Source organism: Pagrus major, chromosome 2 (assembly GCF_040436345.1).
Source record: "Pagrus major chromosome 2, Pma_NU_1.0".
Classification (NCBI taxonomy): domain Eukaryota; kingdom Metazoa; phylum Chordata; class Actinopteri; order Spariformes; family Sparidae; genus Pagrus; species Pagrus major.
Window position 1 is genome coordinate 30371654 of NC_133216.1, and position 19939 is coordinate 30391592.

At 40.0% G+C, this 19939-nt stretch overlaps 1 protein-coding gene across 1 annotated transcript in view; it reads right to left on the minus strand.

Moving 5' to 3' along the window:
- Window positions 1-1682: 1682 nt before the first annotated feature.
- LOC141013187 (sorting nexin-19-like) overlaps window positions 1683-19939 on the minus strand; it is a 43022-nt gene continuing 24765 nt past the window's right edge. The window contains exons 12-14 of the mRNA XM_073486798.1: window positions 8309-8493; window positions 7769-7856; window positions 1683-6338 (exon numbers count right to left, since the gene is read on the minus strand). Of these exons, the coding sequence (XP_073342899.1) occupies window positions 6215-6338; window positions 7769-7856; window positions 8309-8493 (397 nt within the window). The 3' untranslated portion in view covers window positions 1683-6214. The remainder of the gene's footprint in view (window positions 6339-7768; window positions 7857-8308; window positions 8494-19939) is intronic.

Below are 19939 nucleotides of genomic sequence, written 5' to 3' on the forward strand. Positions count from 1 at the left end.
CAGAGCAACTCCTCCAGTGGTCCAGAAGTGATGCAGATCTGTCTCCTCCTCACGCTCTGTCCCTGTCAACGTCTTCAGAGGCAGTCCTGACATCACTCAGTCTGTCCTCCATGGTGACATGTGGCGCCTCCTGAACCACAATCACATTAAAACCGTCTGGGACTCTCATAATGAAATGTTATTTTCATTGGACATAACATTTATTAATTTAATTGTCCAATATTGTTTGGGGGAATTAGAGTGGTTCATTTAAAGGCAGTTATGACTCCCAGAGGTCCGCTGCTACTGAATGGTGATCTGCCAAACCACCAAAGTATCCTTTCAGTTCAGTTTAGCGTTGTCCTGCCTGATGATGAAAACGCTGAGAGAACATGGAATACTTATGATTTCTGCTCATTAAATTTGAGGACAATAAAGACCATTAAGTCTTCATGAACGAAATGCCAACAAACTGTTTTTACAACAACAGTTTCTGAAGTGTTCCTGAGCCCACGTACTAACGTCCTACAATCATGTGTGATCCTTGCTTGTGAGGGACTTAGCGTTTCACTGACGCGTCTTCATACTCAATCATGATTCTATCACCTGTTACCAATGAACCTGTTGTGTCAAAGGAGATTAGCTAACCCTAACCCCATTATGTTTTGTGTCACAGAGTGTCCCTCCTTTTTGAATTCAGGGTTGTACTGGCAACTGCCGGAACAGATATCACTGTTGCTGCGTGGGCCACAGCTCAGTCACAGACCCCTGATCAGTAAGACAGCTCTCTGAATAGCTTTCCAGGAATCGAGGCTCCTCCCCGACACAGAGGCTTTTACTGGCACTGTTTCCCCTTTTGGCACTTTGTTCTCTAAACTATGAGGACTCTCTGATACTCGCTCATATACAGTGTAATCACAATGGGACAATAAAGTCTCAGGCCATCTCAGGTCTTAATCAGTTTGAAAATTGGGGGTTAGGGGTTTAGCTTTTGCTGAAACAATTTGATGAGTCAGTGTGCAGAAATTCAATCATCGACCATTTTAACATTAGGGTAAAAGTTTGGATTGTTTTGTGAAGGGATAAGCCTGAATTATGGTAGGGTGAGTGTCACCCGACAGAAATGTCATTTTTTCAAGTGTCTCTCAACACTTTCCTGGAGAATTTTGTTAAACAATGAAAATACAAAAAAAAAGTGATCTATGTAAATGTTTGATCACATTGATCCATCCGTGTCCCTCAGTGCTTGACTAATCTGAAGTGTTGCTTACAGTTTTATCTGTAAATCCAATTTAAGAAGATTTCTCAGCAATGCAAAGCCGGCTTCCAACACCGGCTCCCCCCGTTGTTTGAGAAGTGGAGCTCAACAGTCACCGTTCCAAGAAATGGTTCTGATCTTTATTATGGGCGATTTCATCCACACACTTTTTGTTGTTGTTGGACGAGAACCATGAGTCTGCAGGCTACAGCAAATTAGTGGGGAGCTGATAGAGCTCCATACAAAGGGGTAAAAACTCATAATATGGAACACATAAATGACCCTGAAGAGGCTGAGTAGATTTCTGGTGAACCTCCAGAAAGTTAAAGCATGCCTGGGATAAATTTAAAGCAAAATCTCATAAAAGATAAGCGAACAGCTCACCAGCCTCTTGTAAAATGTATCGCCCACCTCAGGCCAAGAAAATAATGAGTGTGAACAACAGTTGAAGATTTAATAACTCATGTTTGGTAACTTTATTGTTTTTGCAAATATCTAACCAGCAAATGTTGAACAGACTGACACACAGTCTGAGCTAACCGACAGAGAGATTCACAGCGGTAACATGCACAACACGACTCCACGTGAAGAGAAACAGCAGAAATGATCTGATAGAAAAGGGAAGGTGGAGCAGAGTGATAGAGAACAGGATTAGAGTTAACAGTGGAGCTGTACAATAAATACACATCTCTGAAACAGATCAAGCTTTAGTGTCCTTGTTGTCACCATCTATAAAAATGTTCTGATTAACATTTGGCATGAATACAGAAGTTCCAAAGACAAACAGCACAGTGCATTTTTTAACCATGAATAATGTAACATTAAACATCTATCATTGATAAAAGCAGATTAGTACAGCAGCATATTGATGCCACTTTACAAATACTATTTTAATCTTTTCTTTTTTTGCTTCATCAAGATCATTTTAATGACATAACAAGGTTTTGTTTTTTTATCCTTCATCTTGTCTCATGAAAATCTTTCATTATTACACAAAATCAACAGATTTATTTGGACCAAAACTGTTTTAGTGAGTTTTATTTTCTTTATGTCAAGTTTAAATGAAGTGTGTTTCATGGTGAGTTAACGAGGCGATTAAGCTCGTCTGAGTTCAGTAAATGAGAGAAACTTGAATTCAGACGATGTACAGCTGTAATTTATGTTTAGTAATGAAAATAGATGTCAAAATATTTCCTTCTTTCTTGAGTTTCTTTTGTCTACTTATTCAACTAAGTGGCAGACTGTCACATCTTCCAGCACCTCTTGAGGTACAAAGTTGTATTAGGAGACACGACGTGCCGGGGCTAGCTGGTTAGCATGCTAACTTTAGCGGACATCTCTGCAACACAGAACAGAGACGTCTTCATACACTGTTAATTTTTTAAATGCCTTAAATTAAAACAGCCATATCTTACAAATTGCCCCTTTAACAAGATTGATTTAGTGTAATAATAATAATATACAGAGCGGAGACAGTGACAGCAATATGCAGCAGTAAACAACAGAATTAACAGGTATCTCACAATCTCTTCACAACAAAGACTGTAATAGTGGCAACATTCAGCACAGTTTGCACAATAAACAGAACACATGTTCACAGATTCACTACAGAGAGCTGGAACTGGGTGCTTATGTTCTACTAAGGCAGGTCAGTGGCTACACTGCAGCTGCATCACTGCAGGACAGGCACACCAAACTTCATCTAGTCACCTTGTAAGGCAAAGTCCACTTAAAGCACTTCATACGAGAGGACGGGCCTCTCTGTCAGGACTGGTACTTCGCTCATTCTTTAATGGACGGAATTGAGAACAGGTCATAGTTTAATAAATCAAGCAATTCAATAGGTTAATAAATAGGCTGAATCACAAGTTAACACAATGGAAAGGGGGAAAAAAGGATATGACCACTAAGCCAGGGTGCAAGTGCAAAACACTGGAATGATACTCACAGTAACAGTAACAGTAACATCAGGACTTCTTAAGTACAATATGGAACGTAACACATCAGTGAATGTGCAGATTTAGTTGAACAAGACATATTTAATATTTGATGTATTTCAGATGAGATATCTCAGTCTTAATATAACCCATTTGGAGCTTACTCCATGCTCCTACAAATAAAAAATCCAAGTGTGCAGTATCCACAGAAGAGCGTCTCTAAATTTAAGTCACGACATTTTGGAACATTTAAATGTTGGCAGAAAACTGATTTACCCGAGACTACATCATCATCCTGGCCAGCCGCATCGGGAGATCAACTAAACAGCATTTTAAGACAGTCTGTGTTAAGACATCTGGGCTGCACATGTCTGCCATGGACATAAATAATGATCTGTGCTTTAACATGGATACATACAGAGAATGTTCTCAGTAAACAACAGTTTTCTCTTCATTGTCTTTATCCAACTAGGAGCTCAGCACTGATTGTTGTGTTGCCACCGTGAAGGCAATAAGATGCTAAGGCAGAGTCACAAAGTGCAAAAACCTTCAACAATATGTTTAAAGTGAATGTAGACATCACTAAATCTCTCTTCAGATGGTCTCTAATGTGACTAAAGGATGACTGACTGACCACATGCTCCTCAGGCAGCAGAGGAGGACGTCTGGGATAAACCATTAAAAATATACTGTATACTCTGGCTTTCTCACTTGCCACCTCTGAGGGAAAACAGAGCCATCGTTAATAACGAAGCACAAGTCTGACGTCACAAAACAGTGGCAGCAGCCACGGGGAGGGTTAGGATGTATTTGGAGAAGACAGTTTTTTTTATCAGGCTACTGAATGGAATATTGGCATCTGTTGCATCATGTATAGTTTTTCCTGAAAAATAATAAATAGTTGGAAATTTCAACTAGGAGATTCCAACCTTCAGCTTTGACTAGAATGCAGTATATCGCCTCAGCAATGTCAGAGAATAACTCAATTCCTGCCAAATAAACACTATTCAGGGATGCATAATATGTAGTTTTTTTGAGCCGATAACTGATAATTACCTGCGTCTCATGGTTGATACTGATAACATAACCAATCATTTTAAAGGCTCAAATGTAGTGAGCAAAAATGGATGATTTAATATTCCATAACTCTAATGAAATCTGTTGTGTTAAGTCTCCTAGACGTGTCCCCTCCTCTCTGAAGCCCTGTAAAACAACTATTGCAAATTACAATCGAGTTGTTTTTCCTCCGAAACTGTAAAAACATGTTTGGCTCTACGCTGCGTGCCTCCACATCGACGCAGCAGTTTGTCAACATGAGCACAAAAATGTGCTGCGCTTGTTCTTCTTCGCCTTAATCTTCTTTTCTGTATTCAATGATGATCGCAAACCAACTTTAAAGGTGCATACCACCACTTCACTTACTGTATCAGAGTGTCCACTTCACTTCAAGGAAAGTCATTTTGAATTCATATTATGGGCTTCATTTATCAGCTGTTACTGATATATAGCTGATAATCAACATTTTCAATTATCAGGCCAATATATATCTTGCATCCTAACCCGAATATATCAGCATGGACGGATACCACTAAAAGTACGTGAGACATTGTGCTTCTCTGTAATTTACCGACCCTCTCAGCCTGCAGTTTAATTAGCCATCTATCACAGATAACTGACCTTAAAGAGGAAACACCTTTCCCTCTTAGTGTTTCCAAGTGGTATTAGTGTTAGTTTTTCATTTCTCTCAGAGTCGCAACTACCAACAACACAAAACATGTTCATTCACTCATTTAGTCTATGATGGGCACGTGGAAGCAGATAAAAATCAGCCAGGCTGCCTGCCTGACTGGATCAACAGCCAGCCTTCATTTTCTCAGGTGATTTTGCACCCGGTAGCAGAATTACAGAGTGAGAGCAAAGTTTACAGGGAACTAATCTAAAAGCTAATGTTGTTATTACTCTAAAGCCATTAGATTGTGCTGTCAACATTTACTTCATAATGATATGTTAAAGCAAAACATTTGCCTATTCCTAGTGTGTAGTAGAGTCCAGCAGTTTACTGTTTTTACCTACAAATAAACCTGTGAAGTTACTGAATGGACCTGGGCCAACACCGCTCCTGCAGCCTTCATATACCTGTTTTTGTGGAGTACAGTTCTTATATGATTTAGACATTAACTGCACAGATAATCCTCCAAGGGACTTGTTAAGAGAACTGTGACGCATCTGTGAAGCCAGTAAAATACCTTATAGCCAACTCTTCACAACACTACACGACAGTATGTACTTTTTCAACACCTGGACACATGCAAGTTAAAAAAAATCCCTGCCAGAGACACGTGATCCCTCAGGAAGGCTCAGACTTAGGAAGTATAGCTCACATTATGTCAGAATCACATGTGTGGCTCTATACAGAGCCAGTGGGATGTTAAAGAACAGGTCAACAGAGAGTAAAACACTGATGCTAAATCCCCACAGAGCATGGGGGGATTTAAGTTGGGAGGAAAAAGCAAATCCTGCTTCTCCAGATTCGAGCAACAGGTCTGGGTTTTTCTATCAAGAAACTGCAAGAGGGGATGAGGGCAGAGTGTGAAGACCATCTGAAGTGAGTTTAGTCAAAGCCGGAGAGTTTAGTGAGCAGGAAGAGGCAGGACGTGGAGATCGAAGGAGGCTTTCCCACATGTTTAGATCTGAAAACACGTCAGACACGTTCTGAGATTAAACACAAACCAGGTGCTCTCATGTAATCAAAGCTGCTTCAAATGTAGTTTGTGTTAAAGTGTGTGTGTACAGGACACCATGTTCAAGAGCCTCATGTGTTAATACATCAACACCTAACTAAAGACAGACCTCAGAGTTTAAAGTAGGGACAGAGAATATTCAGCCTCACCACACACATTCACTTTTTCACTCTCATCGCAGAGCATTAGTAGAACAGGAGCAGCCTCACTGGCACACTTCTTTTTCAACAAATCATCAGTGGTGAATGATCAGTGGAAAATCACAGCTGGGTTTGCAGGTGTTCCCCTGGGGTTTCCTCTCAAGCCAGCAGCTTCTCTGGGTTCTTGGAGAGGGTCTGCAACAAGCTCCTCTGGAAGTCCTCATCAGGTATTTCAGGAACCAGGAACTCCAGCAGAAGATCAAATATGCAGTAGACCAGGTGTCTGAGAGAAAACAGTCAGCATCTTTTCTTTAGTGACTTCATGTGAATGAGACTGGATGAGGATGTAGCTGATGTGAGTCGCCCTGGTTTGACTTGAAGCTTTGTAACTTATAAAAAACCTAATATCATCTTATTTTTGTTGGTGTCTATGTCTTTCTATAGGTCATGTAGGTTAACATATAAAGTTGAGGCTATTTCAGGCTGTAGGTGATCAGGACATTTTAGCTGGTAGATACACAGTGTAGTTGCATGTTGCTTTGCTTCAAAGTGATCTACTGAACCACACTTCATTTTAAATCTAAAGTTATTACATTCAGCCTATGGAACAAACTGCACCAGCTCCAGTCCAAACTAAGCCGAACTGTGTTTATTTACGAATCATTAAACGTACTACAAGAAACGTTTAACAGTCTCAATTTAATACTGATGCCTCTATATGACCTACATACCCTACATAAGCAAACAAAACATCACTCTTAATGCCTGCCACCAGCTTATGTGGGTTGGATAAGTCATAAAACATTTTTTTTAAGATGGAAACTGCTGCGTTTACACCAAAAAAAATAGTGTGAAAAATATGTTGCCTCTTTCTTCCACTCGCTTCTAACACAAACGAGCACATTCTGCAAGATCAAAATCTTTACCACAGGAGGCAGTGGTCGTCATGCCACTTTTGTCCACAGGAGCCACCAGAATAGATTTAGATTTAGATTTAGAATTAGGGCTTTTAGCAGACGCTTTTGTCCAAAGGGACTTAAAATAAGTACACCACAACATATCACCACATACATTTTTTTTCATCGTGCTGTTTCACAAAATAACTGAATTGATGGTGAGGCTAGATGAAAGGTCAGTGGTTGTCCAAAATTAGTAGAATTCATCATCTGGGATCCATGAATATCTGTACAAAATGTGTTGGAAATCCATCAAATAGTAGAGATATTTCCGTCTGACCCTAGAGCCACACTGCTATGATGCTTTGAGGTATGAAAGCTGTGTTGGACCTTGAGCACCATATTATTATTATTATTTTGTTTTTGTGTGATATTTGTTCACACTACAGAGAGTCATGGAAAGTCGTGCCGAATAACTTCTAGCGGTTTCTTTTTACACTGTAACTATGGTTGTACAAACAAGATCGATAAGATTAGACGAATCCAAAAAGTCTTTCTTCTTTGATTTCTAAGCACGTTAATGGATGTTTATCAGTAATGGGAATCAGACACACCACAACCCCTGTGTTTACCATGTCTGTGCATTCAGACTGACTTAAGAGAATCTGAATGGGTGCAAAAGGACCTTTTAAGTGCTTTTTATTTTTTTTAACCCATCTCCATGTACACCGCATGCACCGATGCCCAAGGCATATTGCCTTTGTTGCCTATACCTGACTGTATTAAAGTGGCGATTGAGTGTATAGTATATATTTACCGGTTAATGTAGGGGTCTTGAAGAGAGTCCAGTGCAGTCTGCCAGCTGAGTTTGTACTTGTCTGAGCCCAACATGTCAGAGACGAGCTCTAGAGACACAAAGACATGGAGAATTATGAAACAGTGTGTAACCAGTGCGTGTCTGTTCCTCTCTCATAACTAAGAGTTGAAGAGATTGAAAGAATTATATTAGATTATATTAGAAAGCATGATAATCATCTGATAACAAACAGTATATTGGATAGTATTAACTGAAAAACGTGCAAAGCTGGAAATTTCACAATTGAAAATGAATCTTGTCAGTGTGATCTGTGGGACAAACTATATGATGGTGATACAATTGCTAAATTACTCAAACATGTTTGCAATTTTCACACCACCATTTTCTGTTAACGGCCTACATGTTCCCCAATACTAATATCAATATATCTGAGTAGGAATGTTCAAAAGTCCAATAATACTGGCCATGCAATGTATTTGTTGGGCTCTAAGTTACACCTTTTGTTCTCAACATTGCGGCTGCTTGTCTGTGTACATGTACCTGGCAGGAGTCTCATCAGACAGTGTAAAGCTTGCTGCCTGGTGCTGTCCTTCTGCTGCTGACTGCGCTCAAGTTGAGGAGCCGTAGGCAGAGTTCCTCCTGGCCACACAGCCTCCTGGATGACCTGCAGGTACACCACCCAGTACCTGGTGCATGTCAGGTTGGCTACGCTCACATCCAGCCATCTGAAATATACAAACACACAACAGTGGTTTCGAGTTAGGCGTCTAAAAGTGGTTTGTGCCTGAGATGACAGACAGTGTCTGTTATTCAGGTTTTAAGATATCCGTGTTGTGTTTGTGATTTGGATTGACTGAAACAATCTCTTGATGCCTGGTTACACCAGCTATTTAAATTACACTTCTTTAAGGGGACAGAAAGCAAAATGGAAGAAGCTGTCGTAGCTTCTTAGCTGTGCTGCACGATTCACTTTAATTTAGCTCACAAGCTAACCAGTTTACTGCCTTTAGCAAGTTTGTTAGCTCAAAGAGCTTTATTTTAATTGTGCACAGTGGTGAACAAAATGCCAGGGGGAAGTAAACAGAACAGTGCAGAGAAAACCTGGGTGGCCAGGCCAGCTAGCATGTTAGCGGTTAGCATGCTAGCTACCGTACAACAGTTCCCCAATTAGCCCTGCATCACAAGATGGAGTGTCCGGCCAAGATAGGGTGTACGGCGCTTAACATAAAAGTGCATCTCATATGAAGGTAAAATGACCTCCTGACTTTAAGTCACTTTAAGTTTAATGTGTGGTGACCTTTTCATCATGCCTGACCTGACCAGTACTGAATGATCCTGGCCTCAGACCAGCCAATCCTTTTAAATGTGGCCCACGCCTCATTGCATTCCCACACGGATTTGAAACTCGAAGTGCAGCAGAGAAGTCTGGCCTGGCACAGTCTCACACTGGAGCTGATCTCAAACTGAGCCCATTTCCCTCAAGTCTTCCACTTAACTGCTGGATTTAAGGTCTTGTGATGAGTAAATTCAACAGGCTGTGTGTAGCTGGGAGACGTTGACCATTCTGTTCTGACCTGACCTTTTTCACACCAAGATTTACCATCTGAGGGGTGGAAACACAGCCAGTCGCCATCCAGACTGGATGAGAGGGTTATTTAAAGCACAAAGTAAAAGCTAAAAACAACATCTCAGTGGAGCTCAAGTATTCAAGCATTGTACGGGTCAGGCCCGTAAAGCTATAAAAGATACATGCAAGTTGGTAGTAGTATTAAGTAACTAAGGATGCACAAAACTGCAGTGTTCAATACCATATAAGGCCTTATATAAGATCATTTCAGATACTGTAGGAGATTTCCAAGACTTGCAGACACCCTAAAAATGTTTAACACCATGCAGATGCTGTTATGCAACATTGCTCAAAACCTCAGAGCTTAAAAAGAACCAGTGACCTCCCTCTGGGCCTAAAATTCTGCTTCTTTTGCTCACTTCTTGTGGCCTCTAATGAAGTTATTTCATTAGCTTGTGCTGGCCAGTTACCACACTGCTGAGCTGCTCTCAATGGACAAGTTATGCCAGCCACAAATTTTGGTTGCCTCAAGATGTACAACTGCAGAGGAAAAACAGGTCGAGAGACGCTCGGAAATTAATTTATGTAACGGGACAGCCCACTGGGACAGCCCACCAGTTGGTGCGTAGGATCCCAAACTTTCCAAAGATACCAAACTGACAGGCTGAATTTGAGGATGTGAATAAAATTATACGTATGAAATCTGAAATGAGAGTTGAAACGAATAATCGCTTGGTCAAATCAACAGAGAATTAATGATCAACTATTTTGACAAGCAACTAATTATTTAGCCATTTAAAAAATAAACAAAAAATAAATAAATAAAACAGACAATCCCTGGTTCTTGCTGCTTAGTTGTGAGAGACTGCTGAAAAAAAGTATTACTGCCTTCTCAATTAGCGTTGATAAGAGGGCATCAATCTTTTGCTTCATACAATGTTGGTACTGTAATTTAATTGGTGTAATATCTGTGTGGGCAGGCACTAATAACATTTTATAATATCACTTAAATTCCAACAAACAACTAATACAACTAATTAACCAGCCTGGGACCCAGCAGTGTTAGCCTTTGCTCTGCCTGACAGGTGATTCTAGCACTCTACACCCTGTGTGTCCCGATTTGAATTGTCACTGTACTGAGGTCACAGAACCACCCGCTGCTGTGGGTTTTGACAGTCTGGTCATTTGCTGTCACCACAAGGGTAAAAGGGACAGCTAATGCTAGCTACACTCCCTCCTGTTGTATAATGTGGTTAGATCAATTCACTAAGAGTGATGGAGCTGCTGATGACTCAGCAGGTGTTGAAAGAACCTGAACAAAAAGTAACGTCTAGTGGGAAACACTGCTAACATTAGCAAGCTGGACTAACAAGCTGCAAGCTACTTTTTTACTCAAGTGGTATACAAACTTAACAGCATGCTGGAATCTCCCAAACACTGAATGTTTAGCTTAAATTGCAAATACCAGTGCACACTGTAACTACTGCTTTATGGTTTTGATCTGAAAAGAAATTCTACCGCCTCATCTCCAGTAACAGGAGTGTATTTTAGTCCAGGCTGCTTAAAGTTCGGCAGGTGAACAATAAAGTTTGTCTCTTCACTAGCTCATACCAGTCAGAGACGAGCTCAATAAATCACAATGAGTTATGAACAGGAACATAGTGGACACAGAGACCTGCAGCCACTGACAGCCAGATGCAATAAAGAGCTGGAGCACTGTGACATTATTAGGGCTCATTTACAGTTTGTCAGGGATTCCTTAACATCTTAACAATGATTAAATCTCCTTACAGATACAGGACAAAAGATTTTTAGCGTTCCTCAAAGGGCTCGCCATGTTTCGGTAACTGCATCACATTAATTTTGATGTCTTGCTTCCTGGAACAAAACCAAATGTACACAGGAAAGAGACAAAAAAAACAATGTTAACATTGTGAAAGAGGGTCTGTAAAACTGTGGATCCATTTTTTGAGTTTGTTTGATCCATTCGTTCCATTTCTTACGGAAGAGCTGAAGGATGAAATAATTGTATCCCCATACAAGTTAGCCGGGGTCTAAACCAGAAGTTAGCCAGACCAGAAAGTCAAGCTTTTTTAGTGTCACTGAGCAGCTTTCATAGGAATGAAAGGGGCATACATAACATCATAGACATCATACATTTAAGGACATTCTCCTTCATGGTTTTGTACAGTGCACTGACTGAGATGTGACAGATGACGAACTGTAAAGGTTGAACTGCAGTTGCCTCCTTTACTGATATATTTACAGTCAAAGGAAGCTGCACATTGAGACATGTTATAGTTTCAATCTTGAAACACAAGAAATTAAATTATCAGAGTAAATCATTGGGCTACAACAGAGAGAAGGAGCCCCCAAGAGAAATATCATACACTCATCCTCTTTGATCCGAACAAAATTATTTCACAGAGCAGATATGGAGCAATGTGCCAACAAAGGCAGGGAAGAAGAAAACACAAGCATATAGATTTAAACATAGCAGGATTCAGAATGTGACGATTATCGGCATTTCTCTGACTATCATCATCTGCGTTTTGTGTCTGATCAATTTTATTTTATCTTCACCAAAGATAAAATCAATTAATTAATTAATTAATTAATAATTTCTTTGTCTGTAGTCAAGTAGTCACTCAAGTACAGTACTTGAGCAAATTGCACTTAGCTACATTCTATCACTGGTTATTCAAAGATGTTAACTTTTACTGCAAATGTATATTGCTTCCAAATCTTGGTTATTTGTCTCTTTGATTACTAATTATCAATATCAGCCCTGAAAAAAACCCTACATATCCCTGTATGTAGTACACCTTCCAGTATTATATATTATATGGTTGTCATACAGCAACATCATAGAATGAGGGCAACATACAGTTCTCACTCATGATAACAATCCTCACGGAGAGAATAGGCGTGATTAGATTTTTACATTTCTAAGCATTTAAACTAAATTCTGAGGTACAGACGAGCACGATACTGTAAATGACGTCTCTGACGAGGCTGAATCTCTTTACTGTACATTCTGCTGGTGGGTAATGACAGAACAAAACACTTTACTTGACTGCATGACAATTACTGAGGCATTTACAACTAGTACAAACATCAGTAATGATACAAAAGCAAAATGATCCTGTAGCAATGATGATTAATGGGCTACAGCTGTGGACTCCTGCAACAACAAACTAAAATGTCCAGTTGAGGATTGTGTGACACTGAATGACTGAAAACATACAATTCAAGACTGGATAGATGCAAAAACACACGCAAGACAGAAGAAGACTCGTACAGTATGTCTTTTGATACTCATTTCGACTGGAGTGAGTGGGTTGTTCACTTTTTACTTTGCACTGTGATTTATACCGACACCGCCAAAATATGAACAAAGTCAGTATATCCCAGCTGGAAAATGACTTTGCTAATTGACAAATAGAGGGGAAAAAGTGACAGAGGCAAAGGAGTGAGGTTGGGTGGATGTGTGAGCAAAGAGACAAGAAGCCAACGTTCATTTGGACGAGTGACTGAATCAATTAATGAAGTGTGTGTAAGCTGACAGAAGAAGCCGAAGGATGATGAGCGGAGTGTGTCTCAAGAAAGATAACAGAAGTGCGTCTGATGAGGCTGAAATGCTGCTACTTCACACCAGGCCTCTTGTTGCTGTAATGGGAGCCTATTATACAAACTGTAATGGCAAATCTAATTTGTTTGCAATTTTTATTTGTAATCAATGTCTGAGATGTTTTTGTTGTCTGTCTGTTGTCCATCTCTTTGTTTGTTTGTTGAGTAATAAACTTCCATCGCTCAATTTGCATGATTAACCCACATCTGCCATCATAGAGCTTGCAGCCATGATACTGTCAGGTCTGGGATCTGATTTAATTGAAGGCACGCAGCCAACAGGCTATTGAAAATGTTCTGGGCTAAGGCATTCTACTGAGACCAATCAGAATATGATCAAGAAAAACAAAATAATAAATATGAGCCAAGAATGTCTGGCAGCAATCTGTCAAGGCCAAGCAGGAAATAATAATCATGGCTGCACTGTGAATGCAAGTTTAAAAGATGCAAATCTAATATAATCTAATCTATCCCAAACTTGGGATCATTTCATTACATTGCTATCTACAAAATACCAATCCTGAATGTTACCTTCATAAGTGAAAGCTGATTGGGAATCAGATCAAATCATCAATCCTATTTTTTTCTGTCTACAAAGCAGTCACATTCTCAACAGCATTTCCTGTAAGTGGATCTCACATCAGCAACAATATGCCGCTGCGGTGTAACGTCCTTCATACCAAACCACATGGTAGAAGGACAATATGAGAAGGACAACGTGCTTCACCAAACATTCTTCTTCCTTATTTAGACCACTGTAATAAATGTAGCACTCAATTATCATATGTTATGCACAATAACATTCAAATCACTTTAAGAAACCAGGAAACAGTGTGAATGAGCCAATAGGATGTTGTTGAGGAGATTCTCCTCGTGTCAGATCAGTCTATAAAATGTGTTTTTCCTCTCGCAGTGAGGGAAATATTCAGCTGAAAAGAACCGACTCATACAACCACAGCGGTAATCAGACCAGCGCTCCCTCCATACAGTTTATGTGTACTCCAACTGCATAGATGATGGCCCTGACCACAGCTTGATCACAGCTTTTTGGATAATTGATTCAGATTCAGTCAACTTTATCAATTCCACCAGGGGCATTTTTTTTTTTAACAGCTTGCCTTGCACAAATCCTGCACACACAAAACTTACAGTAACATGTAGACACAAAAATAGATGAGTAATAAATAATAAGAATAAAGTGCAATAAAAAGACATAGGTGGAATAAAGGAATCTATAATACAGAGAAGACGGTAATAAATAGTTTGTTCATCAATTAATTCGATTAATTCTATAAAAATAAAAAAACCTGTAAAATCAATAAAAAACATCTACAGAGAATTTAAGACAAATCGCTGAGAGAATAAAAGATTTCGAATAACGACACATAAGTTTTTAATATTTGTCTGACATCAGTCAAGTTGCCAGATCATATATGAAACAATCTACACACAAATCCACACACTACATGCAATTTCAACCCAACTGTCACTGCAACCTGACAGCCAACAACCTGATTGAAGGGGTGTGTGCACAGCTGTGCAGGCAGACAGGATCACTGTTGTCAAAATGTTCCAAACTTTCCACCTACAAAGTCTTCAGAAAATACTTCTGTACTTAAACAGAAATGTTGGCAGGTATGCAATAGTTTGGAAGCTCCATGTTGCCTGTTTTATCTCACAGGAATGGACAGCATCGGTTTTCGCAGGACAGCGTTTTCATTCATTAAGACATGTTTCCCCTCAAACTACGTACGGTGGAGGTCCAAAGAGAGACTTTCAGGATTCATGAGACAGACGTATGTACTCATGCCTTGGTTATGCAGACAGGATGTGGAGTCAAACACAGCATGTAAACACATTTTTAATGGTTGTGGTCTAAGTGAGTGCATCACCGCTCACAGACAAGTCTGTCTGTTATCTTAAATCACCTCCGTATGTTTCAGCTGCAGGCTGAATCTCTTGAGTAAAGTACACTTCTGTAACAAAAACCTCAGACTTCTTCTCAGAGCTGAACACGTGGAGACAATAACCACGATGAACACGTACAACCTTGTCTGAACAGGATCCTCAGTCACTGTTGCTTCCATATAAAGATTGTAATCATTATAGCGCTGATGATGCACAACAAACTTCACTCCACATGCCAGTGGTCTAAAGTTGTGTTGTAACTGCAGCAGATGTGTTGTGAAAATATTACGTTCCTGGAAAAAATACAATTTCCTGAAATTTTATATAACTTGATTTGATTTACACCATTTGACGTCCAATTTATTTCTTCAGAGTTTCCAGCGTTGCATAATAGATCTGTGGGTGGCATGCCTTCAGGTAATGCATCAGTTTTTTCTATCTGATATTATCCCCAACTATCAGTGATTATAACTGCCTCTCAGTTGTAAGCCTCCGCATACCAGTCAACCTGCAGTTTATATCCATGTCTGTACAGACTCCTATCATTTATGTAGTGAAGACTTTGAAGGAATATAGATAAAAAGTTACAAATGTAGTTCTATGTGAAATGGAAATTTTCAGTATATTGAATCATTTCCAGTGAGAAACATGCTGTCTTTACTCACTCAGAGACTATTTGATCACCAGTTGATCCTTGAATCCAAGTAGATGCTTGTGCCAAATTTGAGGAAATTCAGTCAATGTGTTCCTAAGGTAAAGCGTTCACAAGCATGGGTACATACAACAGACAGCCCGAAAACCACGATGAACTAATTAAGTTGCACACTCAGTGACTTGAGACTTGACTTGAGACTCGACTCGACTCGAGGTTAGGGACTTGTGAACAATCTTTATTTTTTGGCGCATCAACATTGAGAAAATGTGTGAAGAGCTGAACGTCATTCCCTCATGCTTAACTTTACACATCTGGTGCGCAGCCACAAATAACAACAGCGCTATGGAAGCGAGCACAACATCTGCTGCAGCTCTCCCGTTTGTCCTAAGCTCTGCCTGTAGGAACTACACACAAGGTGTCAAAGAAAGGTGCCAATTTTCACAAATGGTCTTTTTAAACAAAACTGTTTATGTTTTAATATCACCAGTTTATGGACTTGTAGTATATTTCAGATAATTTGGCAGCATTAGTGTTTTGCATTTAGCTGCTGTAGCTGTGTATTTATATTGCAAAGCAAACTACAGTTATTCAATTTAAAGGAAAGCTTTCACTGTGTTTTTTTTCATATTGCATTGCAAATGTCTGTTTAAAATGATTATATACCAAACAACTAATCAGTGCTGATAATACTCTATGCTAATAGACAAAGGAGTGATGATAATACAGTACATGCTTTGAATTCCTCAGATATAACTATGCAGTGTTCTGAGCAGACCGGATAGAACACTCAGTTTGTAGAGGTGAAACTGCATCCAGATTGTCATCTGGAAGACTGCAACGTTCAGGTAGTGATTTTCTGCCGCTGCACAATAAATCTGCTGAATTGTGACCTCAGTGTGAGATGAGCACTGAACTGTGGAGGCTGTGAGCTCGTACTGTTTACCCCGGTTCCATTGTCAGTAAATGGTCTTACATCAGCGAGAAAAACAGGAACATGGACATCATGCCAGCAGTTTACATCTCCAAAGATGAGATCATTTATCAGGAGCATGTGAGCAATAAGGAGCAATTTCCCAGGCATGATAAGGTAATAGTTGAGATAAGTTTCATACAACACCTTGACCAAACAAGTCCTGGATAAAAGGACAAGCTAAGTTTCTTAAAATAAATACCAAAAACTCCTAAGACAAGAGAGTATGCTAGTAGTGTATGAGAGTGTCTCAGACTAATGGACAGGCGAATTATGTCCTGCCAAGCCTTCATATTCCATCAGGGCACCTTGTGGCGTTTTTGACCACTAGTAGTATGTTTTAAAGAGCGAGTCCCCATTATTTTTTTACTCTGCCGATATGCTCGCAGACAAGCATATCACACAAAACGATACACATTCCTGGCCATGTTTTAAAGGAACTGCTCACCAAAAATTGAAAATCCAGTCATTATCTCCTCCCCCCATGCTGATGGAAAGTCAGGGGGAGTTTTGTAGTCCACAAAACATTTCTGGAGCCTCCCAGTAAACAGTGTTGCAGCATTCTGCTAAACAACTGAAGTAGCTGGGGACTAAAAAACAACAAAAAAAACATCAAATGGCTCCATACAGTTTGTCCTGCGTAGTCCAAGTCTCCAGAAGCTTTAGATGCCAAATTGATTTGCAAAGACGTTAATTACAGCCTTTTTTAAGCTGAAATCTTCACTGTAGCTAAAAGTGCGCATCCTGTCTGAAGAGAATGCAGGTCGACTGCAAGGTGTTTATAATGTCTTTGAAAATCAGCTTGGGATCTCAGGGCTTCTGGATGACTTGGATTATCCCGGACGAGTTGTATGGCGCCAGTTGTCCTTTCACATTTGAAGTCTCCAGATACTTCAGTTGTTTAGGAGAATGCTGCAACGCTGTTTTGCTGTGAAGCTCCAGAAATGTTTCGTTGGCTACCAAACTTCACCTGACTTTCCATCAGCATGGAAGGAGGAGATGATGACTTAATATTCCTTTTTGGACAAACGGATCCTTTCATGCCATTTCTCTGATTGACAGTTGATGGTGTGATGTGCCAAGTTGGGATAAATCAGCAAAAGAAGGAAAGATGACTGAATCATGGCTTCAAAAATATTCCAAAAAACAAAAGGGGAGAAGTATGAAATAATTACATTATGATTACCTTAGACCTAGCTGAGTTGTAGCAGAAGAAACTGTCTGACATCTGTGTCTTTGTCTTGCATTTTCTTGCTCGAGAAAAGCCGGACTAGCACCCACATAATTACTCCTCGCTACCTACATACGTTTCATCATACAATCTCTCCAGGTGAGTGTTACCATCGCGCTACCGGTGAACTTAATCGAGTGGACAGAGGTTTATCCAGCTTTCCTTCTTTCTTTTAAAATCCAAATGTCTTCCAAACTTTAGACTTGCACTGTGAACTGTGTCAGTGATGTCGGACATGTTGTTTTTGTTTATCCTTCAAAAGCATGGATCAAATAGCAACGGAGGCAGTGCGCTAATGTAACTCTTGTTGAACAACATTTGGAGACACTGTGCAGATTTGGCAGCTAAACTAAGCCTCAGTCAACCAATTATTAACTTTAAAATCATTCCATTGGCCGATTCATAGTACATTTATACTGATGCAGGACCAGCACATCGATGTACATGCATCATGAATGTTAAAAGATGATATCCATTAATCTTCACACCCCTAAAACACAGCTTTGTTTGTTCACAAGAAAACCCCACAAGGTACCTTTAATAAAGAGTGTGTGACAAAACTAGTTATTATTTTACGAAGTAATGAGTTAGAAAGCCCCTAGAAAGCCTTCATATCCAGCTCCTGTCTGGACAGACATTTGAATAGGATGACTATCCAAAAAACACACCAAGTATTTGGCATTTAATACGGAAATAGAGGGGGAAATATCACACATACTGAAACCACTAATCAGCACACACATTATTAAAAAATAATCCAATTCACTCTTTCAGAAATAAATCCTGTCCAAATTGGGTCATCACTTCTAAAGAATAGCTCCCCAGATGCCCGTTAAGGCAGGACAAAGATTAACTGATTGTGTATTCTTAAGTAACTGAGCACTACAACAACAATGATTAATTACAGACACTGCAACACATTCATAGCAGTTTTTATCCTTATCTCCAATATCAATGACACAGCTTTAAAAATGACAGCACATTCCACTGTTTCTTCAAGAAGAAACTGGTGGTAATAAATAAAGTCAGAGCCAGGTGATCAACAAAAGCAGCAGCGGTAACATTAGAGGTCAGTCAGTATGATGAAGTGTTAACTGTCCAGCATTCACAGCCAAATTTACTTAGAACAGTTATAGCTGCAGACAGAAGGAGAGACTGTTTATATACAACTTGTACTATTTCTAGATATAGTAGCATGAGTATCAAAAAAAACATGTTTCCCATAAGCACATGCATTTGGACATCCCACTCAAAAATAGATTTGCTCCCACCAGAAAATAGATTTTTTCCCTTTCAAATGCATCCTGCAAAGTACTGTTGACAACGCAGAAACGGATGGCACAATCCTCAACATACACAGATGGCCCGAGGAACATGACAAAGAGCTCAAGGTGTCGACCTGCCCACTAAATTCCCCACATCCAAATCAGATTGAGCATTGATTTGATGTGCTGGAACAGGTCCGATCCATGGACTGCAGAGACTTAGAAACAGGACCACCTGGGGTGTCTTGTGGTGCCTGGCACCAGGGTGTTGGTGGCGGACCTGTGGGTTGGGAGGTGGGGTCTGCATTGATCAGACTTGTTCCAACACATCCCACAGATGCTAGATCAGACAGGGGTCTGGGGAATTTGAAGACCAGGTCAACACATTGAACTCTTTATTAAGTTCCTTGGGCTATTCCTAGCTGTTTTTGCTGTTGTGGCAGCACTCATTGTCCTGCTGGGGGCACCACTGCCATCTGGGAGTGCCAGTGCCAGTGGGGGGTATATGTCAAGTGGTATCCACATGAATGTCAGGATACAAGGTTACCCAGCAGAACACTGCATTATAACAAGATGATCAATGATCATTCACTTCACCTGTTTGTGGTCAGTAGATTTAATGTTGTGACTAATCAGTGTAAGGGAACACCTTAAAGGCCCTGAAAACTAGCGATCCACTGATTGCAATTTTCTCGGCTCTAATAATTATTTACACAGTGTATATTGGTATAACCAGTACTCTTATTGTGAAAGGTAAAAATGGAAGGAGTTTGTCTGTAATGCGCTGCAGTTGACATGTGAGCGGAATATAAAGGTCGCTGCCTCAGCTACAAATATTACGTTTCTTTCTTTTGATTCCAGCTGGTGGCCCTGTTGGGGTTGGGCAGCATGTGTGTAAATGTGATGGGCACAGAATTAGATATATCTGTCACTGAAGGCCCAGGT